Below are 21,395 nucleotides of genomic sequence, written 5' to 3'. Positions count from 1 at the left end.
ATATGTCTGCCTGAAAATACATTTATGTTTACTCAAGTAATCGTGTTATTAAAATAAGTTTGATGGACAAAAGACGGAGGTCAGTTGCCCTTATAAAACATTAACCAGTGTAACTAAAAACACTTAAATAGAATATGACCTAGCGACAAGTTTGTCCTTTATCACACATTATACACATCCGTTTTACTGGTTATCCTGAGTGGGTATCCGGTACAAAGGAGGAGAATATGCCTTTTACAAGTATCCCGGAGAACAAAAGGTCATTATTGTGTGTCAGTAAATGACTCAGTGTTCAAGAAATCAAAACCTAACAAGGACGGCCAGGAGTTAGAGAAGACCTCAACACTGGTGGGTTGCTTTTATTAATTTTCTTTTTCTTTTTTTTTTCTTCTTTTTTTATGGGGGGTGGGGGGGATGGGGGGGGGGGGGGGGGCTTTATTGTATAAACATCGGCATGACAACTTTATGTGATATTTCTCTCATGTATATCGAATGAGGGAAGGGCGTGACCGTAATTTGATATATATTTTTCTTCAGCACGATCATTAGTTATAATTATGAATCTGATATTGCTGCCTGTAAGGCGTACCATTGATTCTGATTTTGTCTTTATGTATTTCTAACAAAGAGACGTTGGAGGGATCTGGGATGGAGTCGGCTTTGTACTTGTTCGTACTGCTGGTAGCGGTCGGTATACAGACAAGTCAAGGTAAGTCATGTTTTCCATCAACGTCAACGATAGATTATTACAAAAATACAGCCTTTCCATTTATATATTTGACAGTGTATTGAACAAGTAGTTAGATGTAACAGCAAACTGTTACTATGCATAGCAAACTGTTACTATGCATCTATGCAGCATACTCCTCTATTCATATCTATTCGTTATTAGTGAAAATAATGTTCATCCTTTAATGAATATATAGTGATTAATCTATTCCATTAAAAGATTTATATTTTAATGGCAGTTTGATGGGGTAATGTATTTAATTTATTGCAATATTGTGCTGAACCTGTGATGATGCGAAGTCAATCAAAATGGCGTTAAAATTTGATGGCTCATAATTATTATGTGGGCGAAAAGCTGGTGATCCCGTAGAAATGGTAGATAACACTAGACAAATATAGGATGAATATCATATTTGAAGGTTTTTTTTTAATCATGTGTATAGCCTATGCGAGTGTGTCCGTTGGATATCATTCAAAATATTAATTGATAAATACGTTTTCCTTAAGTGTGGTGAACATTTGATGAATATTAGCTGTGTTTTATATGGGTGAATATTAGTTTACAATCAGGTATGGTTTCCATGTGTGAACATTTGATCACAATCACGCATGGTTATTGGTGAAAATTTAGTTAATATCAGTTATGGTTGATATGGGCGAACATCTGTTCACTATCAGCTATTGTTTATATGGATGATATATGATCACAATTAATTATGGTTGATATTGGTGAACATTTGATCACAATCAGTTATGGTTGATAAGGGTGAACATTTGATCACTCTCAGTTATGGCTTAAATGGGTGAACATTTGATCACTATCAGCTATGGTTTATATGGGTGAACATTTGATTAAAATCAGTTACGGTTTATCCGCGCCAATAAGCGTGATTAATATAAATTAATATAATTTCGCAATTGCGAAAAAAAAACAAAGTTAACATTACGCTACTCCGTACATGCGATTCAACCTACTGTTAGTTTACAATAATTCATACCTTTTTCATCTTACGTAAAAATCAATAATACTTTTGACTAAATTCAGAAAGAATATGATGGCTTGCTTCATGTCACTTTACATGGAAGATGACATCCATGTGGGGTTTTGTAATTAGGTGAAAATGTTTCGAAATCGATTTTTCGGGTATGTCAATTTATTTTTACATTATATTTGTTTTGTTTATGTTTTCCTTTCTTTAGGTGAACTATGGGAAGTGTCTATTTACATCGATACCAGGGACTACTCCGAATCTAATGATCACCTTTTTATGGACGTCGTAGGTACTGTGTCGAATGGCTCGCGCCTTTATTTAGGAAACAGGTTCCGAAATGGTGAGACAAGGCAAAGGGTTTTTAATCAAAACTACGGGAAAGTCAGCCACATCAGGTTATACCAGTCAGGGAAGGATGGGATACGTGTACAAAAGGTAAGAAAGTTGTTCCATTTTAAGAATGTTGCTTAACCAAGATTTGGCCTAGATTTTCAATGCGGGGATCTGTGAAGCTTACTCTCCCGAAACACCTGGTATTATTCTCCAGGTGCTTCTTCAGGGGTCTTCGTGCAAATTTGTAGTTTTCGTTCGTACCTTGGCCTTGTTTTTCGTTTTTGTGTTAGAATTACCGTTTTGTCGTGTAAAATCGGGGGTGAACAAGACTTAAGAGGTGAATTCTCTTTTTTTTTTTATTGACGTAGCAGAAAAGAACCGACAACACATAAGATACACAACAAATACAAACATAGAACAGACTATAGACTATGAATACAAAACGAAAGTACAATTATTTCACACATGTATACAATTGTCCACGCGGATAGGCTCTTTATAGAAATAATAACCAGAAAGTATAGACTACATCTGAAGTGTTGCTAGTGGTTACAGGCGGGTCGAAGGGAGCGATGGGTAAAGTTCGTGGTAATAACTCACGACACACCACTCACGTGACCACATACACAATACTTTAACACACAATGATACTCCCATGTACATACATTTTGTATATGATATAGGCCATCCTAGTCCACAGTCAGTATATCGGTACTCACTATTGTTCGTTACTTACTAATTTGAAAAAAAACTACACATCAGATATGAGAAACAACCAGTAAACCTAAATGCTATGCTTAATTTGACTATAATTTCCAAATATCTGCATGTACGGAACTTGTTTTGTAGGTAAATGAACTTGTTGATAATAAGCTTTTGTTCGAGAAATTTTACAGATATCGCCGAAATGTCAATCAATTCACTTTTGGTGGTTTTTTTTCTCTTTTGCATTATTTCTAACTATTTAACTGGAGACTGTAGAAGTAAAATGTACATTTGTATATTTACCTTCCCCTTCAACCTCTGATCATGTTGTGAAAGATGACCGAATATACAATGTTATATGCTCAGTATCTATATTGCTGACAATGGCAAGTTTAGTTTACAATCACACAAGTATGGGTGTGTAAAATACGTCCTAATACGAGCTTGACCAAGTTTAACCCATATTTTAGTCACGCGAGGCCGAACATCACCTTCGGGACGAGCTGACATAAACACCTTAGCTTAAAAAAGTCAGTTCGTCAAATGACTACTGAGCCTGAGCTTGAACGGGCATCTCAACCCCTGACCTCACGGCAGGACAACATGAGGAACAAATATTCATCTTCTGCAGAGAGAGCCGACGTTCTACCTGGAGTCTTCTGACAAGACTCCGTTCGCCAAAGGAACGGTCGTACCAAGTTATCGATGCATGGACCCCCAATCGAAAATTGCCAAGGCAGTGGCTGAGCCGAGCCATCACCAAAAGCGTTATGTCCATCACCAAAAGCGTTATGTCCCCCAGCACCCCCAAACGACAGAAGAGCGGCTGCAACCCCCTGAAAGATACCATCATTGAGCTACTGGGTATGGGGCATAGCGTACATGCAGTCCCGGAGAACATGCAACAGAGGCAACAATACCCAAGGAACTACACTAAACCATCCACTGGACGGGACGAGAAACTTTGGACCAGTGTCACGCTCCAACTTTGTCAAAGAACCTTCCATGAATTTATGGGTCACAGCCGGCACAATAAATGCCGCACGGCTCCCTCTGGTGCACGACCGGAGAACTGCCAAGAATTCCCGGTCAGCACCCTCACGAACGTCTTGACAAAATTTCCACCACCCAACAGATCAAGCAAGCTATCCCTAACGCCGCCGCATCTGCCCAATTCTGTCATATCTGGTACAGAGACCCTAAGGCCATCACCTCCAACTAGCCAGACAAACCTGAGGACATCAGGGAGCTCTGCAACCGATCATGGTGACCATTCCCATCACACCCGTGATCCCTAGCATAACAAAAGATCAGTGATCGTAGCGGGTTCTTTTCATGTGAGGCATCCGCAATTTAATCCACAGATGAGGCTAGGATTAAGCTACATGATTGAGGTCGCCATCGTGTCGCAAAGATGCGGCATTGCTTTCGCCTGGCACGGGATTAATCACCATACAACACCGGTAGATGCGGCTTCGTCTTCAGTCTATTAGGCAAACAGTCAATAGACCCTCCATTGAGCATAATGTCGGCGAACCCTCATTATTGTGAATAAAACCACCATACACATAACCCCCAATCCAACAGGAAACTTGCGGCGGCATACGAGTCCTAACCACACCCATCGACACACTGAAGGGCCGACCTCCGCACGGACTAAGAAGATGTTCAACATATGTCCATAGGTCACAGACAACAAAGACGCAGGTCCGTCTTTCGTTTCCCATCATCATTGTTCAAAGGTTCCCGTAATGATAAAGTCACAATACCCACAGGCAGGACTGCAAACTCTGTGACCAGCATCATATCTCATAAAGGATCCAGTGACTTTCCGATCATCCGACCAGTCTTGCCTGTTACTGTACTAAATACGTCGTTGGTAATCCTATCAAGAGATTCAGGAATGACAAACTACTGCCAAAGCCAAAACAACCCTTGTCATTAGCATTTGAAGGCCCTTGCCACGACACGGATCAATAGACAACTCCTCTGAAAGCCACAACTGTTGCAGCGAGACCTAATACATTGTACATCCAACATCAAAACGTATGGAAGTTATTCTCTCCAACTGTTCATTTAAATAACTTGTTCCTGGCAGCTTGCTACTTTTATCAGTAAGGGAATAAGGACCTACCATCAAACAATACATGTAGGATTTACATCAATCCCAGTAGCTGTATCCTGGCATCAGTAATGTCGCTTGGCTATATAATTTTGAAGTGCTTGACCCAAAACTGCCTTTGATGCCTCCAAATGGACACTTTAATAATCCATCGTCCTTCACTCGCTGAATCGGTCCAGGGATTGAGAACATAGGAATTGGATGGATTGAAAGCGTCACTATCCAATCTATCTCATGCATAAGAGCGACATAAAGCAACGTGTTGACAGCAATCGCACGGACCTCCACACAGAAGGAACTTGCCCCCATTGCCTCCTAATCACATACATTCCCATCAAGGGTTCTCTCACCACAGGACTACCCCTCTAAGGCCTCCGTTCTACATGAACCCAAATCTAGGGCTTCCTTAGAACTGGGAATTACATCTACTACCTCGTCGCAACTGGTTTCAAAACCCGGGACTTCTGTAGCACCGATATCGATTGTACTTATGACATTAAAACTTCTAACTTCGGAGCCTTCATCATGACTGAAATCTTTCCCACACACAACCCTCATTCAAACTACAAGGCATTTGCTGCGGTGACTTCAAAGAACCGTCTGAATTACGGGAGATACCCGAGGAGGATTTCCGGTGCTCAATTATAATTTTAAGGTTATGATTTTCAGTAATGAGGTCTGCCAGCGTATCTCCCGTTCACTGATCCCCGTTAACGTTACCAAACATAACGGCATCCGATCTAGAAAGACACGTGTTAACATCGAACGGATACCTGAACACTGCTATGTACGTAACAATCGCACTGAACATGCGCCATCCTGCGACGTGTGGCTATAAATATCTACCACTACGTATATGCACACAGTGAATCGCTGTAAAGGCACTGCTTAGATAATACCCGTTTACTACTGACACCAATGTTGTGAAAGATGACTGAATATACAATGTTATATGCTCAATATCTTTATTGCCGCAATTGCAGGTGTAGTCTACGCATAGGTTGGTGCGTACAATACGAGCTTGACCAAGTGTAGACTACCCCGATTGTTTAATCAATCACTAACTTTCAGCTGCCATGCTTTCTTATAATTGATGATCTATTGTTTAATGAACTTTAACGTTGACGTATCAGTAAACAAGAACTACAATTGATACACATGTATCAGTAAGTAGTGTTTTAGCATATTGTGTTAACACTTCTCGTTATCATCGCTGACAAACTAATATAAAACCATAATCCTCATTTTGAGATCGTGATATCCTCTGGGAATTTTACCTTCCTGTCGGGTGTCGTTCATAGCCCTTCCAGAACATATTGTTTTATTTCTCATGGACTGGAAGGTTGGGGCGGCGGTGGCCGAGTGGTCAAGATGTCCCAACGCTTTTTCACTAGCCCTCCAGCTCTGGGTCACGAGTTCGGAGCCCACGGGGGCAGTTGCAGAACATATTTTTTGTTTAGGTGAGGATGGAGAGTGTTGGTGGACGGATGTACACGTTCCGGTGTGACTGCTGGATACAGACTGACCAACCGGCAGACGATAGTAAACCATCATGGCTTCTCAAATCTGAAGGTAGGGATTCAGTTTGCACATATTTCATCATCCTTATCTACATCAATAGTTACTACAAGGACTAGTTGCTCTAAAGATCATTAGATTTATCACAATTGAACAACAATTTTAAAAATCCTGATACAATCATATCTGGTCAAACTAGCTTGACAAAAGTTTATGAAAATATAACACTCATCAGTTTTTACCTGCTTGGTTTGAGAAATATTTTTGAATTAAAGGAGAAATAATATTTCACTTATTAATTGATTAGGTTAATCACATGTTAAACGCTAGGCCCAGATGCTATCATTTCTAGAATAATCTATATACAGGAAAATTAATTCATAACGAATTCCACGGGAACAGGGAAAATAGCTCGTTATATACATAGCGAGTATTACTTTCACTCTCGTTATTTACAAAAACACGAGCTCAAGCAAGAAATACCATATACAACATCCACGAGTTTGTGTTACCTGTTTCTACCACAAAAACTACTATGAGGATGAATTGACCTGTTTTGTGTCACGTGTGTTCTTTTCATAATATCAGGTATGGTTATCTTGATTTAAAAAAACCTTTTTATTTGATTTAAATGCATTAAAGATTAGGCAACATAACTAAGTCCTTCTCCGCAATACATAATATATTAATTGAGAAACAGCATAACGTGATCACAATGAATACCTTTTTTTTTTATTCTTTTTTTTTACAAATAATTAAAAAAAAAGATGTATATCATAACATATTACCAAAACCTTTAGGTGGATTTTAAATGATTTTGCACACTTCTAAAAATGTTTGTGTTTTCATCTACTGGCAGGATGTGACCTAAAGTGACAAGCTGCTTATCAATATGCAAAACTTACAATTTCTAAAATATGTGCAGTTATTGCAATTTAGTATCAATCATTTTTCAAAGCAATAATTGGATAGAAATCGACATGAAATTAAATCATCACAAAGACCATTGCGAGCTACCTTGTGTGTGTCATCATTTCCGCGACACCGAGAAGCGGCCTTCAAGTGTTTGCCAATCAAACCCCTGTGATTAAAAATTAGTCCAGGTCAAAGGTTACAGTGTTAACTAATCAAAACACGTATAGAGAGTGTCCGTTGATAAGTACATTAAGGCAGATACTCGTTATGTAAACCAATAAATGCCACCTTTTTTTCTTTTAACCTCAGATTGCTACTGGAATGATCCCATTCCACACTGTGCTACTGTAGTACGTGTAACATGTCAGACCGGCAAATGCGATGCGTGTGTGGACGGCTATCACCTTGATGAGGGAGTCTGTATAGGTAGCTATTGACCCTTGCTCATTTGGTAGGATTCAACCCTCGGCGCAGAATACTATCCTCATTCAGTTTAATATTTGGTTGAATATCAGTTATGGTTTGTATGGGCACAAATGTCTGCTTCTGGTTAGCAAATTGAAAAACAATATTTATTATCTGCTATATCAACAAGGTGTACTACTCGAAAAGTCGGAAGAGGGGGTGAGTTTCAATTAACTTTAAACTTAGTTCAGTCCGACCACAATATCAAGTGCAAACAAACTTCAATAACGTACCTTGGTTTAGAAACCTTATATATCAATGCATGTTATTCTTATGCCGTGCTATTTTGATTTAAAGATAAGAAAATGGACCAAAAGCGGTGTTATTGGTGAATATATGGTTAATATCAGTTATGGTTTATATGGTTGAACATTCGGTTAAGATCGGTTATGGTTTATATGGTTGAACATTTGATCACTATCAGTTATGGTTTATATGGTTGAACATTCGGTTAATATCAGTTATGGTTGAACATTCGGTTAATATCAGTTATGGTTGAACATTCGGTTAATATCAGTTATGGTTTATACGGGTAAACATTTGATTGATATCAGTTCTGGTTTATACGGTTGAACATTTGTTAGTTCCAGTTATGGTTTATATGGTTGAACATTCGGTTGATATCGGTTATGGTTTATATGGGTGAACATTCGGTTAATATCAGTCGCCGTGTATAAGGGTGAACGTTTGGTTAATATCAGTTATGGTTTATATGGGTGAACATTTGTTAATATCAGTCGCCGTGTATAAGGGTGAACGTTTGGTTAATATCAGTTATGGTTAGGGTGAGGCTACGGTTCATATCGGGTATGGTTTAAATTGTTAAACATTCGATAAATACCAGATACAATGTATAGTTTATCTGGGTGAAGCGATTCCACTTGCTGCCAATTTCTGATAAATAATTGCTATTTTTATATGTTCATACAATATATAATCTATCGCTAATATCGAATCCATGTTTAGTATTGATATCGTGTGTAAATGTTTGAGGTCATAAACCGGGTTTATCCATTTATTACCACCAAATCGTATTTGTTTTGTTTAGATTTTTGTTTTCCTTTCTTCGTTTTAGGTGAACAATGGGAAGTGTCTATATACATCGATACCAGGGTCAACGCCCAATCTAATAACCAGCTTTTTATGGACGTCCTAGGTACTGTATCGAATGATTCGAGACTCTATCTAGGAAACAATTTTCGAAGCGGTGAGATAAGTCGAAAGTCTTTTATGTTAAGCAGAAACATCGGAATAGTCAACTACATCAGGTTATACCAAGCCGGGGATGATGGGCTACGTGTACGAAAGGTAATATACTTCAATAACAGACTTAAATGAAATCCGTTGGACTAACGTTATTATCATTTTGAGAATGTGACTTAATCCGACTTTACCTAGATTTTTACGGTGGGTGTCAATGAAGCAGAAAACGCTTACTCCTTCCGTAGGGGCCGCGGTGGCAGAGTGGTTAAGGTGTCCCGACACTTTATCACTAGCCCTCCACCTCTGGGTTCGAAACCTACGTGGGACAGTTTCCAGGTACTGACTGTAGGCCGGTGGTTTTTCTCCGGATACTCCGGCTCTCCTCCACCTCTAAAACCTGGCACGTCCTTACTATTCCGGAGTACAAGGTCCTATTCGAAGTGTACTTGTTTCCAAAGACTTCATGCATGCCTTTATTTATTGGTCGTAGTTTGTCCTTGTTAAATGTTGATATATGGAAACGTTTTAAGCATGCGACTGTTGTCATGGACCTTAATCCTGGTATGCGTCATGTTTGTCAGTGTTTTATAGATCTTCAATTGCGGTTCCATTAACACATCTGTATTTATGTAAACGGAGTGCCTCAGTGATCGGATACAGCACACAACCACATGCTGAGTTCCAATTATGGATTTATTGTCGAATAGACATGGTGTGAATGGAACCCTGTAACAAATATAGATGACATTTATTTTGTCACACGCATTCACAGCACACACGTAGACGTACATTAAAGGGACATAACTCTTACAATACAGATGCTATCATCTTGTCCTGTTTCGATCCAAATAACCAATACAATCACTTTGCAAATGGAAATAAATAACATTGAAATTATTAATCAACACTTAAATATTTCTGATATTAAATAAACATTAAATATACTTATCATAAATATTTATATTGGCTTTGACCTACCTGCGTTTGGTGCTAGCTATACGTACATGTACATCTGTATGCAGGTAGAAAAATACAAAAATAATACAATGCACACTTACTATTACACGTGTGGCGGAATACATGATAGCACAGTCTTTTAAATTGATTTTAGTCTTTTCAAATAGTATACACAAATATCTTACTGAAATGACAAGTACTGCCCTGTTTACATTTAGCAAATCTCTAAATGTATAATATACATGATAGAATAGTTTCAATGTATATTACATCATTAGACAAGTGATATACAAGTATAACGATATGATAATTCGTGGTGTTAATTAACGGACGTATAACTTGCATGTCTCTGACTTGTCTTTGTCGTCTCGGTAAATACGTCTGTCTACCCGGATTGGAATGTACTCCCACCAACTGACCACACAAATACAACGACCACAATAAACTGACCAATCAGAACACAAGACGCAATTTGGCACACTAAGACGTAACGCTGTGTAGGATACGAACAACACAAAGAATACTACATGTTCATGTTCTTTATTACTTTAAACCATTTGGTTCATCAGTACACTGCATATATATACAGTGCAAACATATGGACGCAAATACTGCGTACGTCCGTACAGACGGACGGACGGAAGGACGTAACGGTAACATACACACGACTTAGCATATTAACAAACAAACCACATTAAATCTATCCCTACTTTATCCATAATAGATAACATCCTACTCCCGGTAAAACCGGAAATTGACGAAAGCTTATGATACTCAGTACGATTAAGGAATTATAAAAATTAAGAAGAAATCTGTCGTGTAAATGAATGTTGTTTATTAGTCAAGATTGACTATTCACGATCAAGTATGTCCTTTAGGTGAGGATGGAGAGCGAAAGTGGACGGATGTACATATTCCGGTGTGACTGCTGGATACAGACTGACCAGCCTGCGAACGACAGCAGACCATCCTGGCTTCTCCAACCTGAAGGTAGGGGTATATTCTACACCGGCTTCCATGATCAATACCTCTATCTAGTTAAATTATTATCCTGGAGTAATATTTATTAGAAATTTTGTTTTGTATGTTGAATGTCCGAAAACATTGTTTGGTATTATACAAAAGTAGTATAACATCATATTTGAAAACTTTGAAATTCGCATAGAAAAGAGTATTAAAATATACTGACCCGATTCTTGATGATGAGAGGAGGGGGTTTTCATAGATATGCACCGCAAGGTTAACTGCCCACAAATCCAGAAAACGTGGTCATGTTGATGATTTTGATTGACAGACGACAAAAAAATCAAAAGAAGACAAGATAGTAGAAGTAGTCCGGTGTCAAAAGTCGAAGGCTAACCAATCAAAATTGTTGGGAGGTCAGAGAAAACCAATCGGAGGCTTTCATTTGGAAGTGGTGTGTAAACAAACAATTACACACAGTTTCGAAGTTTATCACATGGCATATCAGTTGTGAAATGGGTGCAGTTATGGGATGAATATGTATTTCAAATTAATTTCAAAATAATAAATATTCGATCTAAAACATCGGCCAACGTCCTAGCGCGGTTTTTTATCGAGCCCTCAAGCACTCGGCATTATCCGAGGTAAGTATATCGCTTTACTCACTCTATAATGTCAACACCATGTTTTATATCAAACTAATTAATTGAACGTTTATTTGGAAAATTTAATGACAAATTGATTTAAATAATTCAGTGTGTGTGTGTGTGTGTGTGTGTGTGTGTGTGTGTGTGTGTGTGTGTGTGTGTGTGTGTGTGTGTGTGTGTGTGTGTGTGTGTGTGTGCGTGTGTGTGTGTGTGTGTGTGTGTGTGTGTGTGTGGGTGTGTGTGTGTGTGTGTGGGTGTGTGTGGGTGTGTGTGCGTGTGTGTGTGTGTGTGTGTGTGTGTGTGTGTGTGTTATTATAGCTGAAGTAATTATTAATTGCTATTATGGTTGTGTCTATTTGAATAGATAGGAGTACTCGTTTTATTATGTCACATGCAAAACGTAACTAATAATTTTTTCAACTTCAATTTTGTATTTCATTTTTAATATTTTAACGTAAAGTTACAAGTATGGAATTTATATACTTTCGCGAATAGCAATGAATATACATGATTATCTTTCTTTCTCTGAAACTTTCAAAGACAGAGTTTGTGTGGCCCACTGAAAAATTCGCACACTAGAGAAATAAATGCTGGTTTCCTATTACGCCACGCATCAGTGACCTTGAACTGTTAAACGTGACATTTTGAGTGCTAATTTTACTAGTGGTGGGTCGTTGTATATTAAGTGCAACACAGCTCTCATCAATGTGACCTGTTGGTTGAAAGTTCGTGGAAACCAGGATCTATATTGTGTAGATAAAACTTACTGAGTTTAGAAGAGGGATCGGTTTAGTGAAGGTAGTAAAACGTACACCAGACCTATTAGCAAAGACAATATGTGTCAACATGTGTAGGAGAGGCTCCACCCAAATGAGGACGAAATCGACATGCGACTTTAAACAACACACTGATGATGATTGGCCGACATGCGTGACGATGTTAAACACCAGGAGACCACTTCCGGTCAAATATGGACGTTAAATGTAAGTAGTTTATATATCCACATGTGTAGGCAATAGACCGTAAACACACTATATGTGATGTTATGTGGTCAATGACGTAGATCGGTATGCCCTTTATGTGTGTAATGCGTACATGTACCTTATATCGTGTCTAGGACGATGAGCAACTGCATATAGAAACTATAAAATACTGCTGTACATGAACGTGCTTTATATTTTATCTATTCCCTTCTCAATACATATTTGCAACATTCAACAAAAACAATATATATCTATATGGAGGACAAATAAAAACTTTTTAAAACAGTACTTTGATAACTTTACATAAATTATTAGAGTTTTTATGTTGATAGAGTCAATCAGCAGTGTCTATTTAAAAATATTAGTATGGAATGAAAGTATTTTTTATGATATACTTTTCGTTTAACAGTCGCAAATGGGCATTTTATGATAAATAATGAAGTTCATCACCGATGTTGTTGGTATCACAGTGTACACTGTACATGTTGTTATGTTTTTACAACGCAGTTACATCGCTATCAAATGTTTGTACTAGCGACACAGACAATTAAAAATATACTTAGAGATATTATAGATATATTTAGATAAGTACGTAATCGACTGAAACCCTTGACTTTGGACCTTTGTGTTTAATGCTAATGTAGGCTTATATGTATCTATACACTTCTGAAGAGCCACACAAACTTTTACTTGTAATCTAGCATATATTTCATATTTGATTAATGCATACTGCAATCGCCTTTCCGACTTTCAACTTGATGTTTTGTTGTCCGAATATCTTCCAAGGCAATACGTCACCTTTAGATCAAATAGTTGTTGTTCAAAATACAGGTAGAAAGCTGAGGTTACCGATACAAAAGATACACTTTTACAATTTTATTTATTCTGTATTCAGCATGCAGCATATAGGATTATAATGTACATATATATTATAACATAGTTCATTTACAAGATGTCGGAGAACACAGGAAGACTATCTGCTTGTTAATGTGTCAATATGGACAGTGGTCAGTTACTTTTTTTCCATTTTTACGTTTTGGTGATCACTCTCAGATAGATTGATCAAAGTATAAAAAATATCAAAGTTCGACTGTCAGCCTGCAAAAGTCGACACTAAGAATTACTGCATAACTGCAATAATTCGTCGACAGAAAACAAACTCTCGCTATTGTGACGCATTACACACGGTATATATAATTATGCATACAGGATTCGTTATAATACGAGTGGGCAATAGTGTTGAAATCCAGAAAATTAAGAAAACCAAAAGGTTATAAGTCAACATTTATATCAAAATGTATTCTAACGTATCATGTACAATCGACCGTAAAATCAATATGTCATTGTAAGAGTACATTATCCAAGCAAATTTAGGCTTATCAATTCAAATTGTTTTGAGAGGAGAGTTTTCCATATCTTATCTGGGTGAAGCAATGTTATATTGTGTAATAATTTATCCACAGATTTTGGCCAGTTGTCGCTAGAGATCGGGAAAGAGTGGAGTCTTTTGGCCTACGAGTTGGGCTTCAGTGATTCTCAGCTGGACCACCTCCGATCAGCTTTCCCTTACAACATACAACAATGCATCGCGTGCATGCTTGCCAAGTGGCACGAGACGGTCTTGAAGCATCGCGTTGATCCTCTTCCGCTGCTGACGCGGTCTTTGGCGGGAGTTGACCGCTACGACTTGGTACAGAAGCTCAACAGTGATTTCGATGGTATGGCACTGTTTGGTTTAAAGTGTTAGGTCCATTTTCTCAGTTTGCAAACGTACTGAATCCTTGCAAATCGAAGTTTAGATTTTAGTTGCCATATATTATTTTAGCTGAATAATTTTCCCCTAGATTTATTTCGTAACACTTCCTTATTAGGTAAGTATCGTCAATGCACTGCTATTATATATGGACACGACGTTTTCATGTTAACACTCACTATAAGAATTAAAAAATGTAAACTTTATCGACAGTGGTCTCGTGATATTCACACATAAGAATGTTTTGTTTTGTGTGTGTTTTGTCTGTTTGCTTGGGTTTTCTTTTTACCTTTTTGTTTTTAGCTTTTAACACTTCTTCTTTGAAGAGTAGTTGTTTACTCGGTACTAATGTTAATTTTTGAACTCCAAACAGATCCGGATACGGGACCCCAAGTTAATGAAAGCAATGGAAACCTGGTCGATTTCCACGCCACACTGAGAAAGATCCGCTTTGGTCATATACAGGGCGACATGCAGATGTACATGGGTACGTGTTATGTATATACTTTTCTTAAGACATCTGACTGCCCAAGGAAGGTTGGTTTTTACTCCACAACGGAATGCTGATAAAGACTGTCCAAACGACACATACGTTAACAAAACAGTGACATTTAAATACGATTATTGCCACAGAATTGTCGAATGATAAGTATGAGACTACACCATACAGCTATTTTGTGTATCTAGGACCGGTCAGTGATGCTTGAGGGCAGCATTGACAATTGAAAATACATTTTCGAGACAAAAAAAAAACAAAACAAAAACAAAAACAAACAAAAACAAACAAAAAAGAGAGCGAAAAAAATCAGTGTTGTATGTAGTTTAAAATGCTTTTATAACCATTTAAAATGCTCTTTGAATTTGATGAAAATATGAAGATTTTCATGTAAGAGCAATCTATTGTAAGGACAGTGTATGAGGGATGGTGTTGGGGTTGCTCATCAAAATGTCATACTGTACAAGAACGGTCAATAATCCATTTTTTGTTTACAGATCAGACCCAGAGATTTCTAGAGTTCCAAATGAAAGATAAAAGTCAATTTGTCAATACACGTGCTGCAAAAGAGGCGTTCAACCTCCTTTCCTCGAAAGGAACGATAACTCTAATTGGTAACCCGGGTGATGGAAAGTCTGCCATAGCTGTTAACCTACTGAACCAGCTCCAAAATGAAGGTTTAGCCGTTCTTGTTTTATCCGACCCTGCCCTCATAGAACGTATCTATGACGACGAAAAGCAAATAGTATATTTTGTGGATGATGCTTTTGGAACACCAACAATGAATATGAGACTTTTGGAAACATGGACGCGACTTCATGATAAAATTGAAAGCCTCATCAAACTGGACAAGTGCAAACTTCTCTTAACATCACGAAAGCATGTTTACATGAAGTGTCAGTCATTATTGTATAAATGTCCTTCTTACCGGGACAATCTTGTCGACCTCTCTGGGGATGAATATCGCCTCAGTATGATAGAGAAAAAAAGGATAGCTGCAAATCATTGCCAAGGACATGGCCTTTTCCCGCCACAGTTAGGATTAACAAATGCAAACGTTTATGTACCCGGCTTCCCTCTCCTTTGTAAGATGTTTGCCAATGACAAACGTATGCAGGAATTAGACGTGTACTTAGACCAGACGCTTTCTATCTTGCACAGCCAGTTACAACTTTTGGCCACAACCGATGTTCACGCGTTCTGTGGCTTGGTGCTTATCATGATGTTTGACGGTAGGCTTCCGCGGGATGTCTTTGATCAGTTCTCACCGTGTGATGAACAGGTGCAAACAAAATTCCAGACAATCCTGAAGGTGTACGGTATTCGGGCATCTGAGGGTGGCAAAGTGGTTGATTGTCTCGACGAAATGATCGGTGTTTACGTTGAAGAAATAGAGGAAGAATTTAGATTTATCCATGACGCCATCTTTGATACTATTTGTCTGCTATTCGGTACACGCTATCCCAATGAAATAATTCGGGTGGCGTCGTCGACCTTCATAGAGAAGAGGATAAGAACAGAACATATTCCTGACGCAAATTCAAACAGTCTCGCCGACGTTATTATATTGAAGAAATCGAAGTATCACGTGTTGGCCGCTAGGTGGATTAAAGACGCGTCACGTGGTATAATCCGGGCTATGTTCATCAATCCGAGTATCCGAGACGTGGGTATGCAGTTGGCTTTTGCTGACCGGGTAATGAAACTACCTCCACAAGCTGCAATGGATTTGCTCACTAGTGTAGAATCAAAGACCTCGTCAACGAGCCATTTTGAAGAAACCGTTCTGTTTTTGGCTTGTCAAAATGGGCTTGTCTCTCTCGTAAAAGCTCTCATGGAAAAGCAGAAGATATTGAAAGATAACAACAACCTGGAATACGCATCTCGCCTGTCTATACCAGACATCTGTATGATGGAGTCTGTCAATCGGATACACTTGAATGTTGTGCAAGTGTTACTAGACAACGGCGCGATGGTTAACTTTGCGTATGGGTCCATGTGTGATCGATGTCTCCATGTCGCGTGTAAGAAAGGCAGCCTAGATTTAGTTAAACTATTGCTCCGTCATGGGGCGGATGTTAATCTCCAAGATCACAACGGTAAACAGGCAGTGCATTTCGCGAGTGAATTCGGTCATCTAGATATTCTAAAAGAATTCGGTACCAATAATGCGTCATTGTCGGTGAAGGACAATACCGGCAAACAAGCAATCCACTATGCGGGCAAGGCTGGAAGTCTTGAGTGTGTTCAATTTCTGCTGCAGGAAGGAATTCGGTTGAACGTAACTGACAGGATGGATAAGACTGTACTACATTACGCGTCAACTGCAGATTACCCAGACCTCATAAGACACCTTGTATCCAAGGGGGCATACACTAACTCTCCGGATAGCATGGGGGCAACTCCTCTACATTTCGCATGTAAGGCGAATTTACCCAAGAACGTGGCGATTCTTTTAAGTAATGGTGCAGATCCCGATAGAGAAGACGCGTCTATGTGTGTACCTCTACACTCCGTCTGTAAAGGGCATAGTTCGGAATCTGACGGAAGCAACTCCTTTCAATGTGTCGAGCTTCTCTTGAACGTAGTTAGCGATGTGAACGCTGTGGACAGTTATGGTAAAACAGCCCTTCATTATGCTTGCGCCTGGGCTCGAGATCGACGATTAGATTGCGTGACGTTGCTGTTGTCTAAGGGAGCGAACCCTAATATTACGGATGACCATGGACACCAGCCTGTATTTTATGCTTGTGAGAGTGGGAACCTGAAATGTCTACAGGCGCTTGTAAACCATGGCATTGACGTGAATCATCGAGGACATCAGGGGAAGCAACCCATTCATTATGCGTGTGGACGGGGCAATATCGATGTTGTCAAGATGTTGGTTGCCAAGGGAGCATCCATTACATCTGTGGACGACAAAGGGAAACAACCCATTCACTACGCCAGTCAGCACGGTAACGATGAATGTGCAAATTATCTTCTAGATTGTAACATTGATGTGAACTGTGTTGATGAACGGGGCTGGCGTCCCTTACACTACGCCTGCAAATGGTGCCGCCCTAACGCCGTCCGTCTGTTAATGAGTAAAGGCGCTGCTTCTGCGGATACAGACAATGACAACAAGAAACCAGATGACCTCGTGCCTAACTGGTCATCTAGAAGAAGTCGAATCAAGAGGTACCTCCGTGGAAATAGTCTTGATAAAAATGCTTTTGAATGACAGGGGACACTGTATTTGATACCAATTGAAAGGACTAGTTACGGATAAATGTCTTACCGTCTATCAGACTAAATGAACTATAGTTTGATTATCATTTCGCTGAAGGTCATCTGAATGGCCGTATCACAGTATATTGGAGCCTGATTAGTTTGCAGTCTGAATATCATGTAGATACATGTATCTAATTTAGTCTGAATACCATGCTGTCATGCGTCTCTAAGACGGTTTGTATAATACATAGAGATGTATCTCTAAAACAAGCTGTATCACATGAGGATATTTTTTTGCGCGAAAACGGTCTAAATATCGTGTGTTTCTAATGCAATGTGTATACACTTTACAACGTAGACATGTGTCTTTACATAGTCCCAACGAGGACGGATATTTCTTCAAATATTTCGGACATCTTATCAATATATGTCTATTACAACTTTAATGTCGGGTGATAGGTCTGAATATCGTATAGACACGTGTCTCTGATAGGTCTTAATATCGTATAGACACATGTCTCTGATACGGTCTGAATACTGTATAGGCACGTGTCTCTGATAGGTCTGAATACCATATAGGCACGGTTCTCATATAGGTCTGAATACCATATAGGCACGTGTCTCTGATAGGTATGAATACGATAAAGACACGTGTCTCTGATTGGTCTGAAGACGATAGAGACACGTGTCTCTGATAGGTCTGAATACGATAGGGACACGTGTCTCTGATATGTCTGAATACGATAGAAACACGTGTCTCTGATAGGTATGAATACGATAAAGACACGTGTCTCTGATAGGTCTGAATACGATAGAGACACGTGTCTCTGATAGGTCTGAATACGTTAGGGACACGTGTCTCTGATAGGTCTGAATATCTTATAGACACGTGTCTCTGATAGGTCTGAATACGATAGGGACACATGTCTCGGATATGTCTGAATACGATAGAAACACGTGTCTCTGATGCGGTTTGAATACGATAAAGACATGTGCCTCTGATAGGTCTGAATAAATCAACACCATTCTATATAACCGGATATACGTGATATGTACAGACATCCTTTTGATTTGCGCATTACTTTGGTAGCCATGATTCCTTTTGATAAATCCAATATATATAGATACCATCTCGTTTTACAGAAGCTGGTTGATATTCAATATTGTAGGATGAAGTACAAAAAATAAATATAAGATTACTATGGTTAATATCGTAGAAACTGCCCAATGTAGTTATGTGTATCCCTTGGATAAAAACGTAAATACAAACATAAACGTATACTTGTCGCTGTAAACAGAATTTGACTTGTCCATAAACAAAGATACAAATACATATTTCTTTCTTACTATCAGGAATATTTTATACATCCACACATATATATATATACCTTTTTATGAAATAAAAAAGAAATGCTTCTATTGGAAAAGTGACTTCATCTTTTACGAGTGATCCTTTGAATTATGGTTTTATTATTATATCGATAGACTTTGTCGTTTTTGTTCCATCTCTTATTTCTATCCATATTTCTTCTGTCCATTCCCTGTGTTGTTATATATTTCGTCTGTCCTTTCCTAGTGTTTTTATGTATTATTTGAAGTGACTTGAACATCTTTGTTAGACCCCAGCTCCTGGAAAGCATCCTGTATCTCCACACTTCCTCACGGACTCGACGTACTTCGCTTAGGTACTTCCCAGAAATGATTTCTGAAGCGATAAGATATCTGCATTGCTCTGATTGTTCACAATGACTGGTGTGTCCTCCAGATATGTAGTAAGAATTGTACCTGCTGCTTGAGTGGATGTAACCAAATATTTGATGCTGTTCGTCTGTCATATAACATTTCATTCCCAACCTCTTCCTTGACACGGTTTACCGTTTGATATTTGAGTTGAGCGTTCGACCCTGTGAGCAAGGCTTTGGGTTCTATCCCCATGGACGAGATACACCAACACCATTTAAACTGAATGAACTGCCCCCAGGACTTGACACACCAGCGCAAATAGAAGTGTATGCTCTACCCCATAAGGCGTGACACACCAACGCCAATAAAATTTATATTCTACAATTATAGTCTGCCCCCAGGACGTGACTTACCAACGCCATTAAAATTTTAAGGTCTGCCCCCAGGACGTGACACACCAACGATATTAAAATTTTAAGGTCTGCCCCCAGGACGTGACACACCGTCATTAAAATTGTAAGGTCTGTCCCCAGGACGTGACACACCAGCGCCATTAAAATTCATGTTCTACCCCATAGGACGTGACACAACAACGCCATTAAAATTTTAAGGTCTATCCCCAGGACTTGACATACCAACGCCATTAAAATTTTAAGGTCTATCCCCAGGACTTGACATACCAACGCCATTAAAATTTTAAGGTCTGTCCCCAGGATTTGACATACCGCCATTAAAATTTTAAGGTCTGTCCCCAGGACGTGACACACCAACGCCATTAAAATGTTAAGGTCTATCCCCAGGACGTGACACACCAACGCCAGTAGAATTGTATGTTTTGGCCCAAGGATATGACATAATTTCGAACTTGTAGCATTAAATTACCAATTGAATACGGAAGATGGAATAACATCCCCATGCAAAGAAAATGGAATATGTAGTCTTTGCAACCTGAACGAAATAGGAGACGAGTTCCATTATTATTAATTAATTGTAGTGATCAACCAATATCATTAAAATGGGGAAATATATATCTAGATACTATTATGAAAGACCCAGTACATTCAAGTTTGATGCCCTTTTTATTTTGTGGTAGATGCTGAATTGAAATCACTTGTGAAATTAATTAACTCAACACTATTAAATATAATTTAACAAAAGTATCCACGTCATTTATACTGTACACTGTACATCCCTACCCCAGGACGTGACACACCAACGCCTTAAATTTAACCATAAATTGATCTGATAATATTTTGATTTATTACATTTTTACCAGTGAAATATCAAAAAATGATTCATTCTATAAAAGTGATATTTTTTACTTGTGAAAAATATCAGTGAAAAATATCACTGTTGCTGATTTGACCAATCAAATTAATGATTAGAAAATACAAAAATAATTGACCAATCAGAAAGTCCGACATATGTCAGCACCTGGACAAGGGGAACTACTTTTTTTGTTTACAAAGTATCGCTGTAGGCCTAGTTAACATACGGGGTAGGTTTTTCGTTGATAAAAAATGTAATAAACAGAATATCTAACAGTGTCTTCAGTAATACCAAATATATTTCACTCGTGCGGCTAATATTTTGTTACTCGTGCTGCGCACTCGTGAAAAATATCAAAATATTAGCCGCACGAGTGAAATATATTTGGTATTACTGAAGACACTGTTAGATATCCTCTATTTCTTTTCGCGATATTATCATTTTCTGGA

At 38.6% G+C, this 21,395-nt stretch overlaps 2 protein-coding genes across 4 annotated transcripts; both read left to right on the top strand.

Annotated features, from left to right (window-relative positions):
* The first annotated feature begins 228 nt into the window (after positions 1-228).
* On the top strand, positions 229-11,694 carry LOC117332514. Its single transcript, XM_033891449.1, has 7 exons — positions 229-348; positions 631-709; positions 1,930-2,156; positions 6,342-6,453; positions 7,624-7,740; positions 8,855-9,087; positions 10,818-11,694. Exons 2-7 carry the CDS (start codon positions 649-651, stop codon positions 11,007-11,009), a joined length of 942 nt encoding a protein of 313 aa, XP_033747340.1. The 5' UTR covers positions 229-348; positions 631-648; the 3' UTR covers positions 11,010-11,694.
* A 133-nt stretch (positions 11,695-11,827) lies between these two features.
* On the top strand, positions 11,828-19,421 carry LOC117332513. Of its 3 annotated transcripts, none has more exons than XM_033891446.1 (5): positions 11,828-12,532; positions 13,996-14,250; positions 14,659-14,772; positions 15,279-18,624; positions 18,761-19,421. In XM_033891446.1, exons 1-4 carry the CDS (start codon positions 12,520-12,522, stop codon positions 18,002-18,004), a joined length of 3,108 nt encoding a protein of 1,035 aa, XP_033747337.1. In that variant the 5' UTR covers positions 11,828-12,519; the 3' UTR covers positions 18,005-18,624; positions 18,761-19,421. The 3 variants fall into 3 exon arrangements, with proteins under 3 accessions (XP_033747337.1, XP_033747339.1, XP_033747338.1); XM_033891448.1 differs by having other exon boundaries at positions 15,279-18,522; positions 18,863-19,179; XM_033891447.1 differs by having other exon boundaries at positions 15,279-18,658; positions 18,863-19,179.
* The last annotated feature ends 1,974 nt before the right edge of the window (positions 19,422-21,395 follow it).

This window comes from Pecten maximus, chromosome 8 (genome assembly GCF_902652985.1).
Source record: "Pecten maximus chromosome 8, xPecMax1.1, whole genome shotgun sequence".
Lineage (NCBI taxonomy): Eukaryota > Metazoa > Mollusca > Bivalvia > Pectinida > Pectinidae > Pecten > Pecten maximus.
This window is presented reverse-complemented; position numbering and strand designations above follow the sequence as displayed.

What these genes read in the sequence shown, in the direction of transcription:
- LOC117332514 (XM_033891449.1), top strand. Translation starts at nt 649, where the DNA reads ATGGAGTCGGCTTTGTACTTGTTCGTACTGCTGGTAGCGGTCGGTATA. An exon ending in TGATGAGGGAGTCTGTATAG is followed by an intron (nt 7,741 to 8,854) that starts GTAGCTATTGAC and finishes TCTTCGTTTTAG; the next exon opens with GTGAACAATGGGAAGTGTCT. An exon ending in ATGGGCTACGTGTACGAAAG is followed by an intron (nt 9,088 to 10,817) that starts GTAATATACTTC and finishes TATGTCCTTTAG; the next exon opens with GTGAGGATGGAGAGCGAAAG.
- LOC117332513 (XM_033891446.1), top strand. An exon ending in GCTCAACAGTGATTTCGATG is followed by an intron (nt 14,251 to 14,658) that starts GTATGGCACTGT and finishes AACTCCAAACAG; the next exon opens with ATCCGGATACGGGACCCCAA. An exon ending in CGACATGCAGATGTACATGG is followed by an intron (nt 14,773 to 15,278) that starts GTACGTGTTATG and finishes TTTTGTTTACAG; the next exon opens with ATCAGACCCAGAGATTTCTA.